Here is a 20,245-nt window from a genome sequence, read left to right as displayed (position 1 = left end):
AGACACTTCTTGCAAACATTAGTGGACATGCAACATGTGACTCATATGGTAATAAGTTAAAAAATTGATCATTTCAAAGGTTAAGTTTGTAATTTTCCATGCTAATTCTATACTACTGTGATTTCCTTATATGCATGACCCGTTAAGAAAAATATGTAAATCTCCTGACACATTAATTTAACTGCATGTGGTTATACAACAGTCACTTTGTCTAGGGAAAGGCTGACAGTATCTTAGGGGTTGGTGGTTCCCCTTCTGTATCACATAACAAAATCATCTTGTCCATAGTTAATGATAAATTGAGTGGTGTGACAGAGATTATCTCCTTGACAAAACTCTACTCAGGGTCCCATGAGATCTCTTTCAATGGGGCCCTGATTTCTGAACTGTGTCCATCTTTGCATAGTCCAATTTAAAAAGAATTCTGTTAATTTGGTTTAGTGAGAATCTCTCATCTTCAATACCTGGTCACCCTAATATCTGATCAGGTTCCTCATCCTCTACCATCTCCCAGGTGATGTCTGATCATTTGGCTTGCCTTTAGCAAAATCCTGTTAGGTTGGTTTAGCCAGAATCCTCTTTCATCCCTGATGTTTCCTTGTAATTTTATATTCACTGATCCCTAAACTGTTCCTTGGCTATTAATTTCGACTTCTCCTTGATGGATTTGGAGTTGAACCCAATCTTCCTCCCAAGCTGCAAAACCCTACTGAGATGGTCCCAATACCTTTTGCAGGTATAGCAATGTCTCGAATGTCTTATTGTTCTTTAACAAGAGTCATGAGTAATTTTCTCTTTAAAGGTGTTAGGTTAAACTTTAAAATACAATATGTTGGTCTCTAATGTGCCCAACTTCCTATTTTGTGCCTTTTGACCTTCTACAAAGAGAGTGAAGAACCTGATTCAGGGAAGTACTATAAACCAGCAAAAGAGTGGAGTAAGTACTTACTAGTAGCTCCTTACCCAGAGAGAGCTAGACTGGGAGGGACTGACCTGAATTCCTAAGAGGGACAGCAAAGCTCAAAAATATTCCCAAGTAATTAGGAAATAATGCAAACTATCTGGAATGTATCCTAAGTAAAGTTTGGAAAGCCATCAGCCTTTTAATTAAATAAAACAAATTAGAATGTTTTCACTGTTCTTCACTAATACTACATGGCTTTTATAATAAAATGTTGCCGAAATAAAAAACCGAATACCTACTGTATGCAAAGTGCTATTGAAAATTCAGGGATGAGGGACGCCTGGGTGGCTTAGTGGGTTGAGCCGCTGCCTTCGGCTCAGGTCATGATCTCAGGGTCCTGGGACTGAGTCCCGCATCGGGCTTTCAGCTCGGTGGGGAGCCTGCTTCCCTCTCCCTCTCTCTCTGCCTACCTCTCTGCCTACTTGTGATCTCTGTCTGTCAAATAAATAAATAAAAATCTTAAAAAAAAATTCTTAAAACAAAAAAAATTCAAAGATGGGGAAAGAACTGCTTTCCTTCAAGGTCAAGAAGTAGTAAAACACACATCAATTTTATCTCAATAAAACTGTGGGGGGGGGAGTAAAAATAATGTCAATACAAAATACTACATGTAAATACTGTAATAAAGATAAAAAGTATGGAGGAAGTTCAGAGAAAGAAAAGATCTATTTTTTTCTGAAAACAAGTAAATACTTAATATTCACATCTGAATAACTGATAGTTAACTCTTTTTAAAATCTGTATTTAAAATCCTTCTCATTATAAATTGAAATATTTACATATACAATATTATGTTTCAGATTTTCCTTAAACTATCTCAGTAAAATAAAAAAATATATATTAGGGAATATAAACAAGAATGACAGGATGGTGAATACTGAAGCCTGGTGAAGGGCTCAGGAAAGATTGCTATACAATGCATATTTGAAAACTTCCATAATAAGAAGTAAAAAACAAATCCTGTTTGAAAAGAAACCAAATTAATCGTGACTCTGAAGCAGAATATTTATATACTGGAATAAGAAAAAATCAAAAGATCATTAAAAAGTGTCTTCTGTATAAAACTAAAACTATTATTACAAAATGAAGTGTAAAATCAAGCTACAGTTTCATTACCTCAAAACATAAATTCTACTTAAAATATTTTATTCTAATTTACACACTTTTAGACTATTAATTCATTCTCTTATTCTCTTAATATATGATAAACCCTAAATCATAAGCATTAGATAGCAGTTCATTATTCCAAATAGGATATGCTCATTTCTCAGTTAATGTACTTTCACAAACCAGTTAAAGGAAAAGCAAAGTGTCAATAAAGTCCAAATGAACAAATTAAAAAAACCCTCTAACCTATATATGTAAAAAGACTATGCCAGAACAAAAGATCCTTTGATTTCACTTTATTCCAAATATTTATAACTTGAATAGATCTAGAAAGTTGTTCTAGCTGAACAATCAATCTGTCAACATCTATGTTACCAGAATGGGGGGCACCTGGGTGGCTCAGTCAGTTATGCATCTGCTTTTGGCACAGGTCCTGATCTCCAGGTCCTGGGATAGAGGCTGTATCTGGTTTCCTGCTTAGCAGGAAGTTTGCTTCTCCCTCTCTCTCTCCCCTTTCCCACTGCTCGTTCTCTCCCTCTCAAATAAATAAATAAATAAAATATTTTTAAAAAAAGTTACCAAAATGTTTCCTAGTAAGTGTACTCACTTGCTGTTTCAATACCAGGTTCTTCACTCCTTCCATAACAAACTGTGATCCTGTATTCATGACTCGTGATAAGAGACTAGGGGCAAAAGAAAAAGATCACACTAAGTATAAATTATCTTTCTAATTTGTTACAGATAAAATATTTGCCTGATTATACACGACCTGCTGATGCTCACTTACCTACCACTTTTATTCTCAGTAAACAGAAGTGACCTTAACATTTTTGCTTCTATAGGTATCACTGCTGTAATTTTATCTAACAATAAAAGTGATAAAATACTCTGACTAGGGCTCCTACATGGCTCAGTCATTCAGTGTCTGCCTTCAGCTCAGGTCATGATCCCAGGGTCCTGGGATCAAGGCCTGCATTGGGCTCCCTGCTTACCGGGAAGCCTGCTTCTTTCTCTCCCACTCCCCTTGCTTGTATTCCTTCTCTCACTGTCTCTCTCTCTCTGTCAAATAAATAAATAAAATCTTTAAAAAAAAATACTCTGGGGGCGCCTGGGTGGCTCAGTGGGTTAAAGCCTCTGCTTTCAGCTCAGGTCATGATCTCAAGGTCTTGGGATCGAGCCCCGCATCGGGCTCTCTGCTCGCAGGAGCCTGCTTCCCCCGCTCTCTCTCCCTGCCTGCCTCTCTGCCCACTTCTGGTCTCTATCTGTCAAATAAATAAATAAAATCTTAAAAAAAAAAATACTCTGACTAGTCAGTAATGATTCATAAAATCTAAAAAGCTGTCTTCGAATTAAACATTTTAATTGCTTAGTCTTAGCTGTTTAGGCATACCTTGTTTTATCATGCTTCAGTATAATGCACTTTGCATATAATGATTTTTTTTTTAAAACAAACTGAAGGTTTGTGGAAACCTTGCATGAAAGAAGTCTATTGGCACCATTTTTCCATCAGCAGTTGCTCACTTCATGGTCCTGTGTCACATTTTGGTTACTCTCACAATATGTCAAACTTTTTCATTATTACTATACTGGCTATGGTGATCTGTGATCAGTAGTCTTTGATGTTACAACTCTAATTGATTAGGGGTGCCACAATCCTCACCCATGTAAGAAAGCAAACTTAACTGACAAATGCTGGGTATGTTCTGAATGTTCTATCAACTGTCTATTCCCTTATCTCTCTTCCTCTCCTTGGGCCTTCCTGTTCCCTGACACACAATATTAAAATTGGGTCATTAATAGCCCTATAATGGCCTCTAAGTGTTCAGGTGAAAGGAAGAATCACATGTCTCTCACTTTAATTTTTGATGTCTGATCTTATTCATTTGCTACTCTTAGACAATCTCTTTTTTCACTGGACTCAGACTTAGAGGTAGAAGCTCTTAGAGAGGACAGCCTCTGCCTCTTGGCAATCTGGTCCTGGTTTTTCCTTGGCCTCCTTCATTCTCTTGGCCAAAACTTTAGCATATTCTGCAGCTTCTTCCTTTTCTTAGTTTGCTGTTTCTGCAGAGCAATATATGTTTGTGTTAGAGGACATGTGGAGAAACAAGATGTTGAATCTTGGATGCTTTGGTTTCTGGTTTCTTACCTTCTTTGTTTAGGGCATTTCTTACAACATAGGTGGACATCACCTTTACAGGGACTAAAAAGTTTGCAGGTTCTGCTAGCTCGTTTGGGCCCCAAGCAATGAGTGCCAGTAGTATTAGTGAGTCCAGGAACATCACTAGGAACATCCCTTCCCCCACTTTTCTCACAATGACCAAGTTGAGAACACTGAGATTTGCATCCACCAAGCAACCTGAGACAGATTTGTGCTTTCTTTCTTCAGTCCTCCTTGGTCTTTCTCCAGTCTTCAGGAATGTTCCCTATTCAGCAGCAGGCAGACATGGCCGTAAGTCATGGCCCATTACTGGGAAGCCTTGTGCGTCCTGCCACAACTGATGCAGACCACATAAACCTCCTTCACCCAGAGCACTGTGGCCATCCATTACTCATAAAAGAGGTGAAGTTTATGTTTATCACTCACTTCAGTGAGTTTCTCGCAGCCAGTAGGTGGGAAAGAGATATTCAGCTTCATCCTAAAGGAGGCTACCACCTCTGGGCACCATGAAAAAGAGCACATGTCTCTCACTTTTAATCGAAAGACAGAAATAATTTGGTGAGGAAGAAGGCATCCTGAAAGCTGAGACAGGCTGAAAGTTATGCCTCTTATGCCAGTTAGCAAAGTTGTGAATGCAAAGGAAAAGTTCTAAAAGGAAATTAAAAATGCTATTCCAGTGAACACACAATAAGAAATCAAAACAGACTTATTACTGATATGGAAAATGTTGTGTAGTCTGGATAGAAGATCAAACTAGGCATAAAATTCCCTTCAGCCAAAGTCTAATCCAGAGCAAGGCCTTAATTCCCTTCAATTCTATGAAGGCTAAGAGAGGTGAGGAAGCTGCAGAAGAAAAAGATGAAGCTATCAGAAGTTGGTTCTTAAGGTTCAAGGAAGGAAGTCATCTCTATAAGGTTAAGTGCAAGGTGAAGCAGCAAGTGTTGAAGTTGAAACTGTAGCAAGTTATCCAGATTTAGCTAAGGTAATGAATGAAGGGGGTTACACTAAACAAGAGTTTTTCAATACAGATAAAATAGGACTTCTACTGGAAGAAGATGCCATCTAAGACTCTCACATCTAGCAGAATTCAAGGCTTGGCTTCAAAACTTCAAGGACAGTCTGACTCTCTTATTAAGGGCTAATGCGGCTTAAATCTACTCTCTGTTCTAGAAATGGAACAAAAACCGGGATGATAGCACATCTGTTTACATGATTTACTGAGTATTTAAGCCCAGTGTTGAAACTCACTGCTCAGAAAAACAGAAAAAAAGATTCCTTCCCAAATAGTACTGCTCACTGACAATATACCTGGCCACCTAAGAAGTGTGATGGAGATGCACAGTGAGATTAATGTTTTTTTTCAAGCCTGCTAACGAACTACCCATCTGTAGCCCATGGATCGAGGAGTGATTCTGGTTTTCAAGTTTTCTTATTTAAGAAACATGTTTTGAGGGTGCCTGGGTGACTGAGTTGTTAAGCATCTGTTTTCAGCTCCAGTCATGATCCCAGGGTCCTGCAGTCAAGCCCCACATCAGGCTCCCTGCTGTACAGGAAGGCTGCTTCTCCCTTTCCCGCTTCCCCAGCTTGTGTTCCCTCTCTCATTGTCTGTCTGTCAAATAAATAAAACCTTAAATTAAAAAAAAAAATTATAATATAGCTGCCACATATAGTGATTCCTCTGATGGATATGAGCAAACTAAACTGAAACTGTTCAAGGTTTTACCATTCTAGATGCCACTAAGAACATTCATGATTCATGGGATGAGGTCAAAATATCAACATGAACGAAAGTATGGAATAAGGTGATTCCAACATGCCAGATGACTTAGAGGGATTCGGGACTTCAGTGGAGGACTGCAGATGTGGTAGAAATAGAGAGCTAGAATTGGAAGTGAAGCCTCAAGATGTGACTGAGTTGCTGTAATCTCATGATACAACTTTAATGAGTAAGGAGTTGTTGCTTGAGATGAGCAAAGAAAGTAGAGCAAGGAAAGTAGTTTCTTGAGACTGAATCTACTCCTGATGAAGATGCTGTAAAGACTGCTGAAATGACAACAAATGATTCAGAATATTCCATAAATTCTGTTGATAAAGCAGTGGCTAGGGTTTGCAGGACTGGCCCCAATTTTCTACTCCAGGTAAAATGCTATCAAGCTATATGCACTGCTACAAAAAAAACTGTGAAGGAAGAGTCCATCATTGCAACAAACCTTACTGTAATCTTATGGTAAGAAACTGCCACAGTCACCACAACCTTCAGGAACCACCAGTCAACCATCAGTCAACAACCATCAACATCAAGACAAGACTCTCCACCATCAAAAAGATTATGACTCGATGAAAACTCAGAGGATGGTTAACGTATTTTAGCAATAAGTTATTTTTAAATTAAGTATGTACATTTTTTGACAATACGCTGCTACACCTTAACTGACTACAGTATTGTGCAAACATAAATAACCTGCATGCATGGGAAACCAAAAAAATTAATTTTGAGTTGCTTTACTGTGATATTCACTTTATTGCAGTGGTCTGGAAATTAACGCACAGTATCTCTGAGGTATGCCTATCGTTTTTAGGCAAATTATAATTTGAAGAGAATTCCCTGCTTTCTTGATTGACTTAATACCAAAATAATAAAATTAAAGATAGTAAATAAGATAACTTGTTTTAGGAATTAAAACACACTAACAAGTTGAAAATATATATGAGTGTAAGTATTATGAGTAGGTCAAAAGTTACTATTTTCTCTATATCACAGAAGCTAGATCCAGTCCTGTTTATATGATCTCCCCACAATACATAACATCTATGATATAAAAATGTGAAGCACAACATAACTCAATTCTGAAGCAATGTTTATTGTCTGAATTTTTAACAACAAAAAATAACACCAAACAATGACGTGCCACGTTGGGTTTACATTTGTGGCTTAATCTCTCACTCTGAATCAAAGGATGCTTTGTGGGATGGAATGGTATTCCTGTATTATGATTATCAGAAGGCTAGGGATATCCTTCAAATCAAGATTTTTCTATAACACATTTTATTAAAATTCTCAAGTATGAAATCCATAAGAAACCTAATGGGCTCTTAATATTTAGTTAAAATTTTATGAAACTGGAAAGTCTATTAAAAAGATGAGAGTAATTTTCCAAATAAATTTCCTTTTCCTTTACCCTTTCTGAAATGAAGACCTGGATAGGATGGAAAATCCTTCTTTAACAGAAACAAGAGAAAGTAATCTTTGTTTGAATAAGAGTTCAGAGATAGTTCCCTGGTACCAGGAAACTTAAGTGCTAACCTACACAGCACTGCACAAAGGTGAGACTAGCTAGATTAATTTTGTCAAAGCACTTACAAGGTCCTGCCTTAGGCTGAGTGTTTTTGCTTTTTGCAAATTGTTTCATTAAAACCTGAAGCTCAGGGTGGGGCTAGAATAAGACTGTTTTTGCCTGGGCTACACACTTTTCTTCTAAATTCTAAAAATTAAGGAATTTGAAATAAATATGGTATATAAAAAAAAGAGCAGTGGGAATTACCTTGTTCAGCTACTTTGAAAATCATGCATACTATAGGATGTTCTGGAATCAGAAGTCAGACCCACCTCTGGGGACTTCCTCTTTTCATTTAACAGTATGCCTAGATCTATCCTGAAGCTAAGTCTAGAATGCCAAGCTCCAAATCTATATTACTTATCAACGCTGATGTAAGAATAGCTTTAACCTTCATATAACTTCTGAAAATGGAAAATGTAATTTTTTTAAAAAGATTTTATTTATTTATTTGACAGAGATCACAAGTAGGCAGAGAGGCAGGCAGAGAGATAGGGGGAAGCAGGTTCTCTGCTCAGCAGGGTGCCTGATTCGGGGCTCCATCCCAGGACCCTGGGATCATGACCTGAGCCGAAGGCAGAGGCTTAACCCACTAAGCCACCCAGGTGCCCCTGAAAAATGTAATGTTTTAAGAAGGCAGGAGGAGAAGCCAATATCTCATACCATGTAAAATATATTAACTTACATTTAAAAATGAGAATTTAAACATAAGGAAGGCAAAAGCATGTTGACATTCATCGCACAAAGAAAACATTCTGAATTCAAAGTGTCTGTGTGTTTCTGGGCACCTGTGTGGCTCAGTTGGTTAAGTATCTGACTCTTTGTTTCAGCTTAGGCTCCCTGCTCATCAGAGAGTCTGCTTGAAGATTCCCTCCCACTGCCCTTCCCCCATCGCTCACTCCCTCTTTCTCTCTGAAGTAAATAAATCATTAAAAAAAAAAAAAAGAAAATTAAAAAAACCCCTAACCTCCCCCCAACCAAAAACAAAGTGTCAGTGTATTTTTAAGGCATGTGAGTCTAATTATGATCTGCAGTACCAGACTTATTCAATCAGAATTATTAAAAATACTTACCCCATTGGTTTCGTGGTAGTATTACCATAGCTGGCAGGAGCTGAGGCCATCTTGGCAAAAGCCCTGTGAAATAAGAAAGTTGTATTAAAAAGTTGATTATCAGAGCTAACATTCAGCATCACAAAACTGAAAACTCTATTGGCTGTAACTTTTACTATGCAGACATTTTCTGAAAATAGCAATCATTTTTCAATTAATACAGTGTTTCAGTACAATTAGCACTGAAACAAGTACATAAATACCCTTTATGATTTTTAATCACATAAAATGATACCCAAGTACAGCACAATTAGTGCTGAAACACTGAGATCCTTAAAAAAACGCAAATGCATTTATTTTCTAAACTTCAAGATTTTTTTCCTATTATTATAAACTGATCATTAACATGAAACAGACTTGCTGCCTTAAAAGAACAATCATGTACTGATTAAATCTCTTTATTGTTCCCCACATTCCATACTTCCTCATCCTCAGACATATATCTTTGCTCATGCTGTCCTTTGAGGGGAATAAACTGACTGCTTTCTTCTCCCTCTGCCTGCTGTTCTGCCTACTTGTGTGCTTGCTCTCTCTCTCTCTCTCTCTCTGGCAAATAAATAAAATATTTAAAGGAAAAGAAAAATTCAAAAAAAAAAAAAAGAAAAAGAAAAAAATAAAGAAAATTTTAAAAGTTAACTTTGAAAGACTAAGGAATCATGGGAAAAAAAGCCATGAATTCCATGTGCTATATTCCCCCAGCACTGGGGTTTTGCAGTTCTCATTTATTGGTAAACTTGGTCTTGGCTAGATGTTCTTGCTGATCTTCTGGGGAGGGGTCTGTTGCAGTGATTCTCAAGTGTCTTTGCCCCAAGCAGAATTGCACGGCCCTTGCCAGGGGCCAGGCTAACTAATTTTGCTTGGGTTTGCTCTTAGTAGCTTTTGTTCCCTGAAAGCTTTCTGTACAGCTTTGGAGGAGAGAATGAAAATGGCTGTCTCCCTGGTCTCGGGCCACACTCCTTGCTCACCTGGCCTACGACTGAGCATTTCCATCTTTAGCACAGGGCCCCATTTGGAATCTCCAAACCCAGCAGATTCCTGTAGTGTGCTCCCATGCCACTCCTCCCGGGGGAGGGAGGGGAGCTCTGTTTTTGCAGCCAGCTTCCCCGCTCTGATACGTGGGAGCTCTGCCACACTCAGGCACCCCAAGTCTTTCTGTGCCCCCGAGGGTCCTGAGACCACAGTGTACCAGTGAGGGCTCTACACCCCACTTAGCCACTGGAGTGACATTCCCTCAGTTGAGCAGACTTTTAAAAGTTCAGTTTTGTGCATTGTGCTCTGCTGCTCTGTCAGTTGCCAGGAGCCAGCTGACATGGGGGGTGGGGGGAGCTCTATTTTATTTTGAATTTTTCTTTTCCTTTAAATATTTTATTTATTTGCCAGAGAGAGATAGAGAGAGAGAGAGAGCAAGCACACAAGTAGGCAGAACAGCAGGCAGAGGGAGAGGGAGAAGCAAGCCCTCCACTGAGCAGGGAGCCTGATGCAGGGCTTGATCCCAGGACCCTAGGATCACAATGCAAGCCAAAGGCAGACACTTAATCAACTGAGCCACTCAGCCACCCCTCTTCTTTCCTTTTTCAACCAACTTATTATCTTAACAATTCTTTTAAAATCTTAATTTTCACTTTTATAGTCATATTTTATTCCTTCACTGTAGTTAACCTTATTTTTTGTATATATGTAAGTTTCTCTTTCTTTAAAATTTTGGCAGACAGTCTCTTCTAAAGAGCCAAAATATGCCCAAAATCTAGTGAGTGCCTCTGTTTTATTCCCCAGCCTGATTTTATTCTTTTTTTTTTTTTTTCCCTTATCCCTTCAGTTTCGGGTCTCTTCTGATTTGTGTAGTGTATATTTTTCTGGGGTCATTGTTACCTTTTAGCATCTTGTTCTCTTATATATCTATTCTTTTCTGGACAAAATGGAAAAACAAAAAAAATAGAAAAATTCACCTCAAAAAAAAAAATAAGAGGCAGTACCAACTGACAGGGACCTAATTAACATGGACATTAGTCAGACATTGGAGCTACAGGTCAGAATGATGATTATAAAGATAATAGCTGGGCTTGAAAAAAGCATAGAGGATACTAGAGAATCCCTTTTTGGAGATGTAAAGTCTAACCAAGTCAAAATCAAAAAGGCTATTAATGAGATGCAAAAAAAAAAATGGAGGCTCTAACTCCTGGGATAAATGAGGCAGAAGACAGAATTAGTGATACAGAAGACCAAATGATGGAGAATAAAGAAGCTGAGAAAAAGAGAGATAAACAACTACTGGATCACGAGGGGAGAATCTGAGAGATAAGTGATATCATAAACAAAACAATATAATAATAGGGATTCGAGAAGAAGAAAAGAAGGGCAGATGGTATATTGGACCACAGTATAGTGGAGAACTTCCCTAATTTGGGGAAGGAAACAGGCATCAAAATCGAGAAGGCACAGAGAACCCTTGTCAAAAATCAATAAAAATATGTCAACACCCTATCATCTAATAGTAAAACTTACAAATCTCAAAGACAAAGAGAAAATTCTGAAGGCAGCTCAGGACAAGAGGTCTATAACCTATAATGATAGAAACAACAGACTGGCAGCAGACCTATCCAGTGACCTGGCAGGCCAGAAAGGACTGGCATGACATATTCAGAGCACCAACTAAGAAAAATATGCAGTCAAGAATACTATATCCAGTTAGGCTGTCATTGAAAATAGGAGAGTTAAAAAGCTTCCAGGACAAACAAAAACTAAAAGAATTTGCAAACACCAAACCAGCCCTACAGGAAATATTGAAAGAGGTCCTCTAAGCAAAGCTAGAATCTTAAAGTAACATAGACCAGAAAGGAACAGAGACAATATACAGTAACAGTCACCTTACAAGCAATACAATGGCACTAAATTCATACCTTTCAATAGTTACTCTGAACGTAAATGGGCTAAATGCCCCAATTAAACTGTTCAAAATCCTTGGGATTCAGCAAAGGCGGTACTAAGAGTAAAGTATACAGCAATACAAGCCTTTCTCAAGAAACAAGAAAGGTCTCAAATATACAACCTAACCCTACACCTAAAGGAGCTGGAAAAAGAACAGCAAATAGAGCCTAAACACAGCAGAAGAGAAATAATAAAGATCCGAGCAGAAATCAACAAAAGAGAAATGAAAAGAACAGCAGAACAGATCAATGAAACTAGGAGTTGGTTCTTTGAAAGAGTAAGATTGATAAACCCCTAGCCAGACTTATCAAACAGAAAACCTAAAGGACCCAAATAAATAAAATCATAAATGAAAGAGGAGAGATCACAACCAACACCATAGAAATACAAACAATTATAAGAACATATTATGAGCAACTATATGCCAACAAATCAGACAATCTGGAAGAAATGGATGCATTCCTAGAGATGTAAAAACTACCAATTCTGAACCAGGAAGAAAGAGAAAGAGAAAACCTGAACAGACCCATAACTAGCAAGGAAATTGAAGCAGTCATAAAAAAAATCTCCCAAAGAACAAAAGCCCAGGGCCAGATGGCTTCCCAGGGAAAATCTACCAAATATTTAAAGAAGAATTAATACCCATTCTTCCGAAACTGTTTCAAAAAACAGAAATGGAAGGAAAACTTCCAAACTCATTTTAGGCCAGCATTACCTTGATCCCAAAGCCAAACAAAGACCCCATCAAAAAGGATAATTATAGACCAATATCCCTGATGAACATGGATGCAAAAATTTTCACCAAAACACTAGCCAAAAGAGTTCAGTGGTACATTAAAAAGATTATTCACCACAACCAAGTGGGATTTATTCCTGGACTGCAAGGTTGGTTCAACATCCATGAATCAATCAATGTGATACACTACACATTAATAAAAGAACAACATTTCGTGGACTGCAAGGTTGGTTCAACATTCATGAATCAATCAATGTGATATACTACACATTAATAAAAGAATAAGAATCATATGATACTCTCAATAGATGCAGAAAAAGCATCTGACATAATAAAGCATCCCTTCTTGATTAAAAGTCTTCACAGTATAGGAACAGAGGGAACATAACTCAGTTTCATAAAAGCCATTTATGGAATGCTCACAGCGAATATCACTCTCAATGGGAAAAACTGAGAGCTTTTCCCCTAAGGTCAGGAACACGGCAGGGCTGTCCATGATCACCATTGCTATTCAACATAGTACTAGAAGTCCTAACCTTAGCAATCAGACAACAGAAAGAAATAAAAGGCATCCAAATTGGCAAAGAAGTCAAACTTTCACTCTTCGCAGGTAATATGATACTTTATGTGGACAACCCAAAAGACTCCACCCCAAACCTGCTAGAACTCATACAGGAATTCAGAAAAGTGTCAGGATATAAAAAGAATGTACAGAAATCAGTTGCATTTCTATACACCACCACCAAGACAGAAGAAAGAGAAATTAAGGAGTCGATTCCATTACAATTGCACCCAAAACCACAAGATACCTAGGAATAAATCTAATCAAAGAGACAAAAAATCTGTACGCAGAAAATTATAGAATACTCATGAAAGATACTGAGGAAGACACAAAAGAAATGGAAAAATGTTCCATGCTCATGGATTAGAAGAACAAATGTCTATGCTATGCCTATGTCTATGCTACCTAAAGCCTATGTCTATGCTACCTAAAGCAATCTACACATTCAATGCAATCCCTATCAAAATACCATCAACTTTTTTCACAGAAATGGAACAAATAATCCTAAAATTTGTATGGAACCAGAAAAGACCTTGAATAGCCAGAGGAATGTTGGAAAGCAAAGCTGGTGGCATCACAATTCCAGACTTCAAGCTCTATTACAAAGCTGTAATCATTAAGACAGTATGGTACTGGCACAAAAACAGACACACAGATCAATGGAACAGAACAGAGAGTCCAGAAATAAACCCTCAACTCTATAGTCAACTAATCGTCAACAAAGCAGCAAGGACTGTCCAATGGAAAAAAGATGGGTCTCTTCAACAAATGGTGCTAGGAAAACTGGACAACCACACGCAGAAGAATGAAACTGGACCATTTCTTTACACCACACTCAAAAATAGACTCAAAATGGATTAAAGACCTCAATGTGAGACAGGAATCCATTAAAATCCTTGAGGAGAACACAGGCAGCAACCTCTTCAACCACAGCCACAGCAACTTCTTCCTAGAAACATCGCCAAAGGCAAGGGAAGCAAGGGCAAAAATGAACTATTCAAGGGGCTTCATCAAGATGAAGAGCATTTGCACAGCAAAGGAAACAGTCAACAAAACCAAAAGACAACTGACAGAATGGGAGAAGATATTTGTGAATGACGTATCAGATAAAGAGCTAGTGTCCAAAATCTACAAGGAACTAATTAAAGTCAACACCCAAAGAACAAATAATCCAATCAAGAAATGGGCAGAAGATATGAACAGACACTTTTCCAAATATCCAAATAGCCAAGAGACACATGAAAAAGTGCTCAACATCACTTGGCATCAGGGAAAAATAAATCAAAACCACAACGAGATAACCACCTCACAGAAGCCAGAAGGGCTAAGTTAACAAGTCAGGAAATGATAGATGTTGGTAAGGATGCAGACAAAGGAGAACCCCCCTACACTGTTGGTGGAAATGCAAGCTGGTGCAGCTACTCTGGAAAACAGTATGAAGGTTCCCCAGAAAGTTGAAAATAGAGCTACCCTACAACTCAGCAATTGCACTACTACGTATTTACCCCAAAGATACAAATGTAGTGATCCGAAGGGGCATGTGCAACCCCAGTGTTTATAGCAGCAATATCCACAATAGCCAAACCATGGAAAGAGTCTAGATGTCTATCGATAGATGAATGGATAAACAAGATGTGGTATACACACACACATATATATATGATGGAATATTATGTAGCCATCAAAAATGAAATCTTACCATTTGCAATGACATGGGTGGAACTAGAGGGTATTATGCTAAGTGAAATAAGTCAATCAGAGAAAGACAATTATCATATGATCCCAATGATATGTGGAATTTGAGAAATAAGGCAGGGGATCATAGGGGAAGAGAGGAAAAAATGAAACAAGACAAAACCAGAGAGGGAGACAAACTGTAAGACACTCTTAATCTCAGGAAACAAACTGAGGGTTGCTGGAGTGAAGGGGGTAGGAAGGATGGGGTGGCTGGGTGATGGGCATGGGGAAGGTATGTGATATGATGAATGATGTGAATGGTATAAGACTGATAAATCACAGACCTGTACCAAATAATAATGCATTCTTACACATTATATGAAACAATGCATTATATATTAATTAACAAAAAATTAATCAATTAAGAAATAAATTACCACCTGGAAAAAAAAAAAAAACAAAAATTCTAGTTCTCTAAAAAAATTATTTTTATACCATCTAGCAAAAATTGTGACAATATGTGTTTTTAATAGCAGAATTTAATGCACCAATTAACCTGCCTATATCCTTGGCACAGCACTTTCCTAAATTTTTGCCCTATGTTAATCTGCATTTCTCTACAAGTGAAATTAAAACCTTCTTTTAATGTTTTTGAGACATGTGATCCAAACATTTCAGTCTTTGATGTTCTTAATCTAATCAGTAAAGAAAATATAAACTTGTGTAGGAAAGAAAATTAGCACTATTTTATGTAATTTTAAATTGTGGACAGTGAGGGCCAGATAGGGAAATATTTATGCTACTGAATTTAAGAAAAATCAGAAAAAAGATACTATTAAATTTTCTTGTTAACATTCCCATTTTCTTGGGAACTCTACTTCTATTGTACTCTCTTATATAAGAAGAAAATAAAACTTACTTCCACTGTTTGATATATTGTAAGGGATTAAGGTTGCATCCTGCATCAGTTAAAGCTTTTTTGTATTGCTCCAAATCAGCCTGAAATAAGCAAAGAATGGTATCATAAAAAATTTTACTTTTGTGAAAGAGAAGACCATTTTGTTTGTTATTACTTGATCAATCAAAAAGTTAGACCAAAGGCATGAGTTTAAATTCTAGGTACCCAAGTAGAGTGGAGTCATATTTTAAGTGAGTATATAAGTGAGCACCTGAGACAAAAATCATATCTAATGAAAATTACCTTTGTCAGGCTCCCAAATCACCTAGCCAGTATTCTGTCATCCCTCAGTGAGTCCAACAAAGCCATTTTTTTCTCCATTTTTGAAATAGACTGCCTTTCCTTGGGATAAGCAATAAATAAATATCTGACTAGACAAAGAGCATTTTAAAACCAGAAACACAAGGGGATATTGTGACATGACATTGACTGATGGGAAATGTAGATTCAGGTTTTCCCCTCTCATATGCACTCTTATGGTCCAAATTCATTAACTGAGTATCAGGTGTCTTACACTTTTTAAAAAATTGTTTTCTCTTTCTTGCTATTTTTGTTTCCTGATGAGTAAGTGTAGTTGAATTCCTGTACTTTATAAAAGCCTATCATCATAGTGACTCCACCATAAAAATTTTACAAGACAGACATTTAAAGCTCAACAGAGATGTTTACTCCTTTGCATTTTGGGGGCTATCAGGCTGTCATAATTTGCTTTAAGCCTCTTAGTGATCACTTAAACTTATGAAAAGACATGGTCCTTACCAAAAATAAATAAAAATATGTGGTCAAAATAAGGGAACATGGAATTAACTTTTAAATTAATAAATTCTTAAGAAAATACTATAAATAGGCTTTAATTCTTTATATATATATGTATATAATATATATATATATATATATATATATATATATATATATATACACACCTATATATAAAGTCTATAAAAATCCCCTAAGATACAGGTACGAGATATTCCTGAAAAGAAAACCACACTTGCTTACTGAATTAAAATAAAAGCTATATGCCCAAAATAAAGCAGAATTGGCCTAAAGGAAATACTGGGTTTAGTTTACTGTTTTAATGCACCAGAGATTTTTGACCAAAAGAAGTGTTATGATCAAACAGACTTTTAAAAATAAATGCTGCCAGAGAAGGAAAGACGTTTACAATTATATCATTCTAGATGTCATCTCTAAAATTCTCATGCTTGTTGCTCATCCAGTAAAATTTCACTGAGTTAACATTAGAGAGAGTTAGCTGGCCTCTAACCTGGCAACAACACTGACACCAAAATCACCATTTGCCTTCAAAAATCAATTACCTAAACATTTTTTTTCTTCAAAAGCAACTGATGGCCTACCACATAAAATGAAAAACAACAAAATTACTCAAAAAATTACCCAATCTTCCAGTGAGGGAAAAAAAAAATCTTTCAGAAAGGAAAATGTATCATTTTCCAATCATTCTTAGAAATTTATTGATACAGAAGTTATTTGCAATATAAAAAAGTCAACTTTATTTTTCTATGAAAAATATGACAGATATAAATCTGAAGTTTAATCTCAATAAATTTAAAATTACAGTATTAATGTAACTTTTTGGAACTCTGAGTATTCTTACAACTGACTCCTTATATTCTATAATGAACATTAGTTTTAATAACCTTAAAATATTACCAAATTTTTACCTTAGGTTACAGATAAATTCACTGGAAGACATTAGTGGCTATAGCTCAAAGAAACAGAGCTTTTAAGATTATCACATAATAAGAAATAAGACCAATGTTTCAAAAAGCATAGCAAACTTGGCTAATTCAGTTTACAATAGCTATTTTCCAGAAATAAGAATCTTGGCCATTTGAATCCAATTCATATCCCAACAACTTAGAAGTGGTCAGACATTTCATGAGTGGATAGTTCTCTTTATGACAACAAATACTGCTATAAAAACTCAGCAATAAATAGAACTAGCCTTAACAAACTGTTTTTCTTTTAAAGAAAGGAATGAGGTAGTTATTTGGCCATAGTGATCTGGTCTTTTATTTTTGAAACAGACAAATATTTCCCCTTCTACCCAATAACTGAACAAGGAGGACATACCTCAGAGGGTGCCTGCTGTGCACTTATATAATAAATAAGAAACAGCCTCATTTTATCTTCTGGAGTTCCTGCTACATAGGGAATATAAATAAAAAAACTTTCATAATTCTGGTTAAGTATTATAGTCAACACAAGTATATAAAAATTTAAGGCACATAACTGTGAAAAGATAAAATATGGTTCTTGATTTAACTGACTTAAGATTACAGGCACTATAACTATACCCATGTACAATACAGATATGGAAAAAATATTAAATGCTGTGGGATTAAAGGAATGGAATACAGAAGTATGTCCATTCTATCTTTCAAAATATGTGTAAGAGATTTATATTTTGTATGTGAACTAAGAAAGAAAGAAAGGCATAAGGTAGGGTAATCACAGAGATGGAAAGGGGATGCTGTAATAATTATGTAAGGACAACAGATATAAAAATGAGACTGTTCGGGGAAACTAGCTATATGGTCATTCTAGGTTTCGGGTTACAAAACTTTAGTACTTCTCAAAAGTGTGGTCACCATATAAATGTCTCTTCCTGAAGGGTACCGTATCACTTATAAGATTTGGAAAAAGAATACATTTATATTAAAATAAACACTGTTGTATAATACAAAATATATTTGCCTGAAATTGTTTAAGACAAAACATGAGATTTCAAGGAAATTTCTTGCTTGCAATGGGTCTGATCTGCTAATCCTATTACCCAGAGCCCAAAACTGGACAGAAAAACTCATTTATTTCCCCCTCTGCTACTGGGTGTACTCTGGTGCAAAGCACTGGCCAGTGGTAACAAAATTTCACCACCAACAAATAACAATATGCACTCTCACTTCAAAGTGTTTATCCTAACACTCAAGAACTTGAAACTGTTACACTTTATTATAGAATAAAAACTAGGAAAATTTTTTCAAAACATGACTAGTGAACTATCGATTTTTTATATTGTTCAGAATCCAGATAACTATTCTCAAATTATCCTTATTCCCTAAATATGACAATGAACGGTAATAAAGATCAATGATGGGTTTTCCAAAGTTCTGATATTTACAAATAAATGTATCTTGGACATTTTGAAAATCAGGTTATGAAATTCAGGGTCTTGTTTAAGTCCTAGGAGAAAGCTATTTTTGTTTAGCAGGTAATTTGTTGGCTGGGTTCAGGCCAAAGTTCCAACAGCTTTCTGTGGGTTGTGGCTCCATCACTGATTTATATTTTCAAAAACTTCTGCAGTGCTACTGGATCTGTCCAACCATCTAGTGGACACTATGGGAACTGGGAAACTGTCTAGCCCTTCAACTCGCAGTCTTTGAAATAATACCGTTTAGGATCTAATTCACATATGTGCAGCTCAGGGGTGAGCCCAGGAATTCATAAACAACTTTATGAGGTTGCTTTCCTGAGCTCCTTCCTCTCCGCAATCTTGGTAGTTTCCAATTCCCCTGGCTCTCCCTTTTTGGTGCTCTATCCTGAAAGCTTTGGCTTTAGTTACCCTGTTCCACTGTGCATTTCCTGCAACTATGACTAAGTAGTTAGAAGGCAAAGAGAAAAACAAACAAACAAACAATGAGGCTTGCTGCAGGCTCATGGGACCACCACTCCTAAAACAGGAGACAAAGACTCCCCTCCTTCAGAGTTTTAGGGGCCTGTAAATCAACATCCTCAGCATCCAGTATAGCCTTTCTAATAGCAGGCACTTATTCTGCTTAAAGAAGAGAGAGTTCCCATTCTCTTCTTCAAGGAGAAACATATTTTATAGTTGCTATAGTGTTAATAATAAGCCCTCAAAATTTCTGCTAAGGATTTTAAGAATACTATGATGGTAAGAGTTGGAGAATATCCTGATGCTTATAATAATATTAATCACAGGGGCCCCTGGGTGGCTCAGTGGGTTAAGCCTCTGCCTCTGGCCCAGGTCATGGTTTCAGGGTCCTGAGATCGAGCCCTGTATCAGGCTCTCTGCTCAGCGGGAAGCCTGCTTCCCTCTCTGCTTACTTGTGATGTCTCTGTCAAATAAATACATAAAATCTTTACAAAAATATTAATCACAGAGGAATCAAATGGAAATTACAAAAATGCATCCTTTACAACTGCAAGTACTCTAGAACCTCCAACTGGCAGCCTGGGTCCTCCTGTCATACCTACGCTTCCACTGGAACTGCTTCAATTTTAAAGTCACTTTTCTTACTGAGTAATCGGATGTATCTTAGGGAAAAGTTTTAAGCAGAATTCAGAAAGCTTTTTATCTCTCTGAACAATTTGCGAGTAAGTTTTTGACCTGCTGTCCCATCATTCCCGAATGTCAGACATTCCTCAATATAATAAGCTCAATATAACAACTATCAAAATCAGGAAATCAGCACTGATAAATTAGTAATAACATATAATCCTCAGATGTCATTTCAAGTTTCACCACTAGCCTGTAACATCCTTTATGACAAAAGGATCAATTTTAGCATCATGTGGGATATACAGCTGCCACACAACATACAGTTAACTTCTGTATGAAACAGTTCCTCAGTCTTTCCTTGACTTCCATGGCCTTGATGTTTTAGGAGATTACAGGCTTTTTTTTGTTTTTGTTTTTGTTTTTTTGGTAGAATATCTCACAATTAAA

The 20,245-nt window shown here is 36.8% G+C and overlaps 1 protein-coding gene across 1 annotated transcript in view; it reads right to left on the bottom strand.

Moving 5' to 3' along the window:
- Positions 1 to 20,245, bottom strand: part of SCFD1 (sec1 family domain containing 1) — a 105,760-nt gene that overhangs the window by 23,228 nt on the left and 62,287 nt on the right. The window contains 4 exon segments of the mRNA XM_032343997.1: positions 2,679 to 2,754; positions 8,638 to 8,700; positions 15,496 to 15,575; positions 17,632 to 17,702. Coding sequence (XP_032199888.1) covers positions 2,679 to 2,754; positions 8,638 to 8,700; positions 15,496 to 15,575; positions 17,632 to 17,702 — 290 coding nt within the window.

This window comes from Mustela erminea, chromosome 5, assembly GCF_009829155.1.
Source record: "Mustela erminea isolate mMusErm1 chromosome 5, mMusErm1.Pri, whole genome shotgun sequence".
Lineage (NCBI taxonomy): Eukaryota > Metazoa > Chordata > Mammalia > Carnivora > Mustelidae > Mustela > Mustela erminea.
Note: the sequence above shows the minus strand (reverse complement) of the source record. Positions and strands in the feature narration are given on the sequence as shown.